This window comes from Sorghum bicolor, chromosome 5, assembly GCF_000003195.3.
Source record: "Sorghum bicolor cultivar BTx623 chromosome 5, Sorghum_bicolor_NCBIv3, whole genome shotgun sequence".
NCBI lineage: Eukaryota > Viridiplantae > Streptophyta > Magnoliopsida > Poales > Poaceae > Sorghum > Sorghum bicolor.
In genome coordinates this window covers 8,032,976-8,044,119 of record NC_012874.2, presented here as the reverse complement: position 1 = coordinate 8,044,119, position 11,144 = coordinate 8,032,976, and the positions used below count along the sequence as shown (strand labels likewise).

Genomic DNA, 11,144 nt, shown 5'->3' with positions numbered 1-11,144 from the left:
ACGACGGAGCAGGGGGCGACCGGGCAAGACTGAAGACGCGGAGGGGAGGGAAGCAGGCAGTGAGCGCGAGGCGTCACTACGGGAAACCGAAGCTTTGCCGAGGGTCCAGCTTTGCCGAGAGTCAGACCCTCGGCAAAGCATCCTTTGCCGAGAGCCAGGACGGACTCTAGGCAAAGACCCTTTGCCGACGGCTAAGCTCTCGGCAAAGCCGAGCACTCGGCAAAGGCCAGCTTTGCCGAAAGTACGACTCTCGGCAAAGGAAGGCTCTCGGCAAAGGTGCCGCGCCGTGAACGGCTCCCGTAGTCGTCGCCTTTGCCGAGAGCCACCCTGTTAGGCTCTCGGAAAAGAGGAGGGTGGCAAATCTCACATGCTTAAAGCTGGACCCAGACTAGCAACCTTTGCCGAGCGCATGCCACTCTGGCTCTCGGCAAAGAGCTCCTTTGCCGAGAGCCATAACTGACCCTCGGCAAAGAGCTTCTTTGCCGAGAGCCAAAATTGGCCCTCGGCAAAGAGGGAATTTTTTTTTTGAATTTTGGACCCAAACTTTTTCTGTAGCCCTTGCATATTGTATACAAGCATATGTTCAAAGTTTAGAGATTTTTATGATATTTTGCTATATTTCATCAATTAATTTATTTTCCTTGCATTTTTCTTGAAAAAGTCAATTTGAACTAGAGGTGTATTAAATAATAAAATATAGCCATTCAAAAAATGATATTCATGTTCGAGAGTGTATTTTGAGGCTGTATCCATAAAGTCACCCAAAAGTTTGAATGTCTTGTATACGAAACATGACCATCCATGTGTTGTAGATGTGATTTTTAATTATAAAAAATCCAAATGAACTCCAAAAATCACAAAACTTGGCGACATGCCGTATTATTGTATGTCGACGCTGTGGTAAAAAAATCATAAGGTTTCAAGTAAGTTGCAACTCCGGATGTCTAAAACCCAAACTTCTCCATATTTGATCACAATTGATCACATGTGGAGAAGTATGGGTTTTAGACATCCGGTGTCCCAACTTGCTCGGAACCTTATGAATTTTTTACCACACCCTCAACATGCGATAACACAACTCGTTGCCAAGTTTCGTGATTTCTGGACTTCATTTTGAATTTATATAATTAAAAATCACTTTCCCTCACATTCCTCGACATGTTACATTAGCGAGAGGGTTGAGATTTTATGTATGGTTGTGGATACGGCCTCAACATACACCAAATATCCAGACTATCATTTTTCGAATCACCGAGTTCCAATATTGCATGTACCTGCAGTTCAAATTTGAATTATGTGAAAAATATAAAGAAACAAGATTAATTATTTAAATATAGTAAAAAAAAGTCAAATTGATACCAAATTTTGAAATGTATTTAGAAATTGTGTCACAAATACACACAAAAAAACTCAGCTCTAAAATAAAAAAAATAAAAAAAGTCAACAGCTCTTTGCCGAGAGCCTGTACATCTGGCTCTCGGCAAAGGATCTTTGCCGAGAGCCTTACTGGCTGGCTCTCGGCAAAGGGTATTTGTAGAAAATAACTAGTCTTTTTCTTTGCCGAGAGTTTTTCTCTGCGGCTCTCGGCAAAGGATATTCTCAGAAAAAATAAAATCCCCTTATCTCCACTAGTGGCCCAACCAGACGCCAACCCTAACACCCGTGGCCCAACCAGACGCCCCACACCGCTGCTCCCGCCGCCGACGCCCGCACGCCGCCGAAGCCCCCGCGCCGCCACCGCAGTACTGCTGCTCCCCGTGCGCCGCCGCCGCCGCCGCCGCCGTCCAGATCCCCCGGCCCCGCCCCTGTCCCGCCCCTCCCCGGCCCCGTGCGCCACCGCCACCGCCGCCCCTCCCCGACCCCGTGCGCCGCCGCCGCTCCTTCCCTGGGCCCTCGCACAGCCAAAGGGCGTCGGCGAGAGGACAAGACCATGGATGCTCCGCTCTCTGGGTCAGGTTCTCGCCGAGGTAACCTCCTCCTCGCAGACATCATGAGTAAAAACTGAAATGAGATTTAGTACAGTAGCAGAGTGGTGCTCTCACCTCAAAACTAAAAAGAGCTATTTTGGAAGTTTCAGAATACTTCAAACACTTGTTAAAACTTCAGCAGACATCATTTCAATTTAAGGGCAGAGCTGATGCTCTTAGCTAGGTGTTTGTATGTCCAATTAATGGTGCAACCATTATGTTTCGTCATTTTGCATATCTTTGTAAGTACTTCTTGTTTAATTGTACTAATTGGTTTAAGCTTTGTCATTGTAGACACAGGACAAGTCTTTTTTTTAAAAAAAAATAAAATGTCTTTGCCGAGAGCCTTCCTGGACGGCTCTCGGCAAAGCCCTCCTTTGCCGAGAGCCAGCTTGACGGGTTCTCGGCAAAGACTTTTTTTTTATTTTTTAAAAAAGTCTTTGCCGAGAGCCAGCTAGCACGGCTCTCGGGAAAGCTCTCCTTTGCCGAGAGCCAGCCTGGCAGGCTCTCGGCAAAGACTTTTTTTTTAAAAAAATAAAAAGTCTTTGCCGAGAGCCTGCCAGCACGGCTCTCGGCAAAGACGACGTCAACATTGACGTTCCTCGACGGCGCCGTGGGCTTTGCCGAGGGCGTTTCTGGCTCTCGGCAAAGTCTTTGCCGAGAGCCTGCCATGTGGCTCTCGGCAAAGAATTCTTTGCCGAGAGCTTCTTTGTCGAGAGCTCTTTGCCGAGAGCCACGTGGCAGGCTCTCGGCAAAGACTTTGCCGAGGGTTTTTAGGCCTTTACCGAGGGCTCTCGGCTCTCGGCAAAGAAGCCGGATCCAGTAGTGCGTGGCCAGGTGGTGGCGACGAGGGCAGCGCGACTGCACGGGGTGAGGTGGGGCGACGTGCACCTGGGCGGCTGGCCCGCAAATAGGAGTCACGGAGCTGAACTGCGTAGCAGCTTCACCATGGCTGGGTAGACGGGTCCTCTTTGTATTTTTTAGTTGTATATATATATATATATATATACACACACACATCAGCGTCGCCGTTCGTGAACATGCTTGGTCGATGCGCCTGATGCCAATCGAGTAGATCAGGACACTCGATTTTTGTTTGGACACCAACTGAATTAGTTAATCGCAGATGGCGATGCAGGACAGAGGCAGCCTCGTGCTTGCACGCGAGTGGTTGGTGACACATCTGTCGTCGAACGATGGGAACACGTTCGCCCGTTTCCAGGAACCCGCAGGCCGCAGGTATCGATCGAGTCGAGCCCATGTGTATATAGCTAGCTAGGTCTGCCGGTCCTGTGCTCGCAATGCAAAGATCTCTATCGTAGCACAATGGCAGCATAGCAGCAGTAGTTACACATTGCATCAATCGCTAGGCAGCACAAGCAGCGTACAAGTTGATCGACCATATTTCCATAATATAATGTGGCGCCGACGACGACCTCTGCAGCTGTGCTAGTACCAGCTGCGGCGGTGGTGCTGCTGGCGATAATGGCGTTGCAACTCTCTGCGTCAGCAGCCACGGTGCCGCCGCCACGGCCAACGCCACCGCCACCGCCGGCGCCGATTGGGCAGCCCGGCTGCAACACCACCTGTGGCCACGTGAGCGTGCCGTACCCGTTCGGCTATGGGCCCTCCCGCTGCTACTGGCCGGGGCTCAACCTCACCTGCGACACCAGCCACGGCCACCCGCCGCGGCTGCTGCTCGGCGACGGCACCCTCCGGGTCGCCGAGATTTCTCTGTCCAGTGAAACCGTGCGCGTCGTGCCTACCGGCTTGATAATAGACACCACCGGCGACCTAACCTCACCGGGCTGGAACGCCTCTGTCGAATTCGGCCGCGGCTTCCGGGAGCATGGCTACCTGCTGTCGGCCCGAAACGAGCTCATCGTCACCGGATGCAACGTGGTGGCGACGCTTTCTGCGGACATCGTCGGGGAAGAAACCACCAAGATCGTCAGCGGCTGTGCCTCCTTCTGCACCAAGAGCGACCACGAGGACGTCGGCTACATATATGACCACCACGAGGCTTCATATACGGCGTACGTACTGCACTGGCTCATCGGGCTGCTGCAGGGCGTTCCTCGCTTCTAGCGGCGTGCCCAATAGAGCACAGGCCAGGTGGCTCTACAGTGGCAACCACACCTTGGAACAGACAGATATGCCGGTATCGGTGGTTGTCATGGAGCAGGGTTGGATTGACAACCCAAGGAAGACAGCGGAGGAAACCGACGAATTCGACGAAGACGCGCCTCCCCTTCTCCTTGATTTCGCGGTCGCGCAAGGCCTTCCGCCACACAGCAAGGGCAACAGTAACTGCAGCCAAGATGTACACCGCATGGTCTGCAAGAGCGAGCACAGCGATTGTGTTGCCCCCGTCGCGGGCTACACGTGCCACTGCAAGGATGGTTTCGAAGGCAACCCTTACCTTGCCGGCGCCGGCGGGTGCCAAGGTGAGTTACCGCTGCATAGTACTGTCCATTTGGAAGTTCAGTATAAATATATTAAGTATATGTGCGTTCCTGTTTAAAGGAAACTAGTGAAAGTCTAGCCATCTTTATTTTAGTTTATTAGCCAATCATTTGCATATTAAATTGTGGGTATATATGTTTAGTACATATAGAAGAAATATACAAAGGTCTTATTTAGTTCCTGAAAACTTTTGTGTTTGGCTACTGTCGTATTTTCGGTTGTATTTGGTATTTTTTGTCCAATTATGGACTAACTAGGCTCAATTAAAAGATCCGTATCGCAAATTATAGGCAAAACTGGGCAATTAGTTATTTTTATAATTTATATTTAATGCGTTATGCATGTGTCACAAAATTTGATATGACGGAAAATTTTGAAAAGTTTTTGGATTTAGGATGAACCCAAACTAGATCAATGCAACCAATTTACCGAGTGTGTGCTCCAACTGCAATAATCTTCCACATGCTTATCAACTTTCTATCCCCATGTGCCCATCTTACTACAATCCTTTTAATCCTCTCAAGAAGAGAAAAATAACAATAAACCCTAGAAATTATCAGATAGAGAAAAAAAAGAAACATCCGGCCATCAAAATCAGTCGACTCTAATCATCACCAACAATAATAGTGATTCATTCATTCCGTTTTATAAAATATCCACATCTGCATTTGTAAAAAAAAAATCCACATCTGCAATTATCGAAAATACTCTAAATTTAACTGAGTGCTAAATCTATATCTAAATTGCCAAACATGTCATTATAGAAATACTCTAAAGTAACCACTAAATCTATAACTAAATTAATACCACCAGATCTGTCATTATAAAAATACTCTAAAGTAACCATTACATTTATCTCTAAAATTGCCTATAACTCTGTTATGAAAAAATAACTTAAACATACACCTTAGCCAGCATCCAAACTAGCAAACATGCCCCTGCATTGCATGGAACTCAATGCATCTTAGATTATACTATGTATCACATGAGTTGTTCTAACCCATATGAGAATGTGCAATGAATATAAATCATATAAGGGATATAGAAGGTAGTTTTGGAAAGTAAAAAAAACAGGGATGGAAGAAACCCTTCCCTCTTATGGACTTCGTACCATCTCTAGACTCGAGTTATTATTCTAACTTATATAAACACGAGAGTAGTTTGGGAAGTTAAAAAAGCATGATGGAAGAAGCACCTAGCTATATGTGCCATAATCCTCTGCATTACAGCTTTGCAAGTTTTTAATATGTATTTAGTTCAAACACCATAGATTAAGAATATCAGCTCCTGTTACAACCTATTTATGAAATCCAAGCTAAATCTATATTTTGGCTTTCAAATTTATATCTTATTAGTTGTTGTAACATTTTTCACATGTTAAGTTCAAACTCAAGTGCTTACTATTATGTTTTATTCAATTTTTTTATATTTTTAGTAAAAAGAAGATTCTAGGTTTTAGACTACATTCTTAGTTAATACACAGTAGCATAAACAATCATCATACTGTACAGGTGGGCGTTTTAGATTTTACGAGGTGGGCAAAGCATCAGCCTCTGCCAAAAGGCCCGCATTAATGTGGCTTTATGGAGGTGGACGCAATGCCCGTCTATGAAAATCAACAATTTCGCAGGTGGACACGATGCCTACTGGCAGAAATGAATCAGAAAATACAAAAAAAAGTTAAAAATCCATGGACCAACCCAGAGAGCAAATCCATAGTCCACCGAGCCCATCCACACTTGGTTCCTGCAGACGTGGCCTTCCTCGCCGTGCCTGCAGCTGCTGGAGCTATGGCACTGACCTCACATCGCTGCCCATGTGCCCGCTGCCACTTGATCTGGGGGCGGAGGTGGTGCAGGTTGGCATATCTAGATCCAAAGGTGGTGGACGATGGTGGTCATGGGATCTAGAGTGGAGGTGCCAGATCTGGAGATCGAAGTGATGGAGGAAGTCGGATCTGGAGGTGGACGTTGGTGGGAGTGTCACCGCTTGAGGGAAGGACATCGCTGCCTGTGTGCGCCACTGCCCGTGCACCATAGCCATGGATGCCCGTGGGTGCTACCATGGGTGGCAGTGCATGACGCCGTGCCCGTGGCCACCATGTGCGTCATAAGTCCGTGCGTGCCGCCACTTGGTGGGAGTGGGAGCTGGCCGCCCTGAATGTTTGCTGAAGGATAGGAAGAGAGAGAGGGAGAGGTAGAGAGATGGAGCTGTGACGGGTTTGGGTGTGATAGGCTGAGGGAGAGAGAGAGCAAAAGGAAGAGAGATGGAGCATGCGGCTGAGGGGGGGGGGAAGAGGAAGAGAGCTAAGGTTTCTCAAACATATATCTACTACAAACCAATTACCCTGTAAATAAAATGTTCACCTCCATAAATACATTTTGTGAGATGGTTAATTGCGACTATCTCTGTAAATGAAAACGTCTGCCTCCAAAAATCCTTAGACACTTTATGAGATAGTTGGATTTTGTGACAGCCTACATTAATGTTTAGGCAGTGTGTCACAATATAAGGAATGTAATCGCAAGTGTTTGTGATGCAAACCAATGAGGGAAAGTGACACTAAGATTTTTTTTCTCGATGTTCCATTGCTTGGCGATAATCTTACATCCCTATTGAGACATTTTGTGAGATGGTTAATTGTGACTATCTCTATAATGAAAATGTCTGCCTCCGTAAATACTTAGACATTTTATGAGATGATCGGATTTTGTGACCGTCTTCGTTAATATTTTGCAGTGTGTCGCAATATAAGCAATGTAATTGCAAGTGTTGGTGATGCAAACCAACGAGGGCAAGTGACACTAAGATTTTTTTCTTGATGTTCCGTAGCTTGGCGTCAACCTTCATCCCTGTTGAGACATTTTGCGAGATGGTTAATTGTGGCCGTCTCTACAAATAAAAATGTCTGCCTCCAAAAATCCTTAGACATTTTATGAGACAATTGGATTTTGTGACCGTCTTCATTAATATTTGGGCAGTGTGTCGCAATATAAGGAATGTAATTGCAAGTGATGGTGATACAAACCAATGAGGGCAAGTGACACTAAGCCTTTTTTCTCGATGTTCCGTTGCTTGCCGACAATCTACATCCCTATTGAGATCCTTAGAGGACCACTTCACTTAGCCTTGCGAGCACCCAAGCTTGCCCACTGTGACAATGGGCAACACAAAGCCCGTTGATCACTAATTAAGGACCTCTCCAAACTTTGATTGTTCCAACTATTATGAGCACGGGATGTGAACCCAGCATGGTAATATTAGATATAGATTTAGACCTGTTTCTTCTTTTGTGTGAATTGGTTCGTTAATTGGCTCCAGATATCGACGAGTGCAAGTTTCCAAGTGAAAAGAGGGTGTGCTTCGGTTTATGCATCAATACGATCGGGTCATACGATTGCCAGTGCCCACAAGGAACTTATGGCCAACCTAATGTCGAAGGTGGCTGTGTCGATTATAATTTCAGCGAAGGTCAGTATATATTCAGTACAAAAACACCCCGGAGTCGCACTGGTTGCACTTGCACACACAGACACAGCGGTATCTTACATTGGTTTATTTGCAGCACATGCGATGTCCCCTACCGTTGCTCGGGTGCCGACAGGGCTGCCCAAATGCAACACTACCTGCGGCGATGTGAGTGTGCCGTACCCGTTCGGCTTTGGGCCCTCCGGCTGCTACTGGCCGGGGCTCAACCTCACCTGCGACACCAGCCACTACCCCCCACGGTTGCTTCTCGACGGCAACGGCACACTCCAGGTCGTCGACATCTCCTTGCGCGACTCCACAGTGCGCGTCATCGCCCATTATATAGCAGCACCGACTGGACCACGGAAGTCGATCACTCGGTGGGTTACGATATCAGCGTACCCTACGAACGCAACTTCACCAAACGCCGTCTGGTGGCTGATGTTCGGCTCCCAGACATCGGCCAGCACTACGTGCTGTCAACCAGGAACGAGTTCATCGTCATCTCCGGGTGGGACGTGCGCGCTACCCTCTACGGGGAGTACTACAGAAACGGCAGCAGCAGCAACACCAGCGACAGTATCATCAGCCGAGCTGTCTGCAGCTCCGGTAACAATGGCTCCTGCCACGCGCCCATCTCTTCTGGCAGCGCGCCCAAGAGGGTGGAATTCAAAGAGCTCAGCATCAACGTCAGCCAACATCATGGTAATTGGTCGCCTTACCTCGCATTGGCGTTCATCTCAGAGGTGGGGTTGTTTCATCAGTGGCAGCACAGGATCTTAAACACGAATAATCTCATTCGTTACATGGCATCTCCCATTGTCATACAATGGGCCGTTAAGCAAGGCTTGTCAGCGCCTGCTGCCGACAACTCAGGCAAGTGCCCAAGGGACGTGCTCAGCCGCCTTTGCAAGAGCGAGCACAACGACTGCAGGCAAGAGAATGGAGGCTTTACTTGCCACTGCTCCCAGGGCTACGACGGCAACCCTTACATTGCCAATTGATGTCAAGGTCACTACTGATTTTACCCGAGTAAAAATTCATCCACATCCATCATGCAAAACTATTCACTAGTACTATATGCATGTTTCTCAATGTTCGTTGTTCTCTGGAGGCTTCCATGCATTATATTGTTGCTTTGTTCATTCTCATTATTGGCAACAGATATCGACGAATGCAACGTCCCAGGGCTACGCTATTCATGCTTGGGTGGCTACTGCAACAATTTACCAGGAAATTTCGAGTGCCAGTGCCCGCCAGGAACCCATGGCAATGCATCTGAGACCGGTGGCTGTGTCACCAGATCCCCAACAGGTGAGACAGAGTCACAGGAGTCTCATGTCTCGAAGATGCTTTGTCTAACATTGTACGTATGTACTGCGTGTAGTAGCTTGTGAAAGTGATCATAATATAGTGTATGTGTCTGTACATTTTCAGGTTTAATCATTGGTTTGTCAGTTGCAAGTGGTCCGGCGCTCCTTCTGTTGGTTCTGGGTATATTGTTCCTACTTCGCAAGTTAAAACAGCGCAGAACAAAACTACTAAAACAAAAGTACTTCAAGCAAAATCGTGGACAATTGTTGCAACAGTTGTTGTTTCAAAAGGCTGACATTGCAGAAAGGATGATAATATCATTGGATGAGCTTGCAAAGGCCACAAACAACTTCGACAAAGCTCGTGAGATTGGTGGTGGAGGACATGGTACTGTTTACAAAGGAATCTTATCGGACCTTCATGTCGTAGCCATCAAGAAGTCAAAGATTACAGTCCAGAAAGAAATAGACGAGTTCATAAATGAGGTAGCAATCCTCTCACAGATCAACCATAAGAATGTGGTAAAACTCTTTGGATGTTGCCTAGAGACCGAGGTGCCATTGTTGGTTTATGAGTTTATCTCCAATGGAACACTTTATCACCATCTCCATGTTGAAGAACCGAGGTCACTATCATGGGCCAGTAGGTTGAGGATTGCAACGGAGATAGCTGCTTCTCTTGCCTATCTTCACTCATCAGTATCAATCCCAATAATCCATAGAGACATTAAGTCCAGTAACATACTTCTTGATGATACAATGACATCAAAGATATCAGACTTTGGAGCTTCAAGATACATCCCAGGTGACAAAACTGGGTTGACAACAAGGGTTCAGGGAACAATAGGATACTTGGATCCTATGTACTTTTACACAAACCGCCTCACCGAGAGAAGTGATGTCTATAGTTTTGGCGTAATTCTTGTGGAGCTGCTCACTAGGAAGAAACCATTTTTGTATTTGTCCTCTGAAGGTGATGGCCTTGTTTCCCATTTTGTTAACCTTATTTCTGAGGGAAATCTTAGTCAGATAATAGATCCACAAGTTACGGAGGAGAGAGGCACACAAGTCCAAGAAGTTGCTACACTTGCAGCATCCTGTATAAATTCAAGAGTTGAGGAAAGACCAACAATGCGACAGGTAGAACATACACTACATGAGCTTCAGGGTCCCAACAGTTATAACAGAGACGGTATTGTAGCTGTGGAACCCACAAACGATAGCATTACGACGGACAATCCATCACTGAGTGGACAAGGGCAAAGATATGAGAACCCATGTAGCAGAAGATACAGTTTGGAGCAAGAGATGATGGTGTCTGCAAGCTACCCTAGGTAGCACTGCTCTGCTTGGGAGTAACTACAAATGTGCATGATGGTTGAACTCAATGCACTGTTTCTCACCATCCCTTTCGTTTCGGTAGCACGATTCCGGTGTATTCGCTCTCCACCTTTAATAAAGTTGTAATCCAGATGAGATACAGTTACTTAATTGCTTTTAATTAAATTTTGTCTTGTCTGACTCGTCCCATTTAATTTACCAGTTGATTCGTACGGCTTCTCCTCGAATAACACAACACGAAGTCATTTGTTTTGTGACGACGCTGCGTGCACTGTGCCAACTGGATGTCCCTGAAGCAGACCGCCTCGTCAAAACTCAAAACAGAGCATCTGGCTCGGGAGTATGTAGGAGTACACACGTTCTGCGCATGCTATTCTGACGAGAACACGTATTTGCGATTCCTAGACACATACTATCAATTTGGGAAAGGCGCCAACTTCAAATAATAACTTGTATAGGACATTTCTTTTTAAAAATGTGAGCGTGCCGTACCCGTTCAGCTTCGGGACCTCCTGTTCCTACTGGCCGGCCGGGGTTCAACGTCATCTGTGACACGCGCCACCAGCCCCCGTGGCCGTTGCTCGGCGAC

General features: G+C 46.8%; 1 protein-coding gene across 1 annotated transcript; it reads left to right on the top strand.

The window, feature by feature from the left end:
- On the top strand, window positions 3,295-10,644 carry LOC8079771 (wall-associated receptor kinase-like 6). The gene is given in 6 exon segments (XM_021461936.1): window positions 3,295-4,054; window positions 6,213-6,291; window positions 7,710-8,273; window positions 8,276-8,912; window positions 9,066-9,215; window positions 9,339-10,644. Coding segments are annotated over 6 exon segments (3,246 nt in total). The 5' UTR covers window positions 3,295-3,452; the 3' UTR covers window positions 10,553-10,644.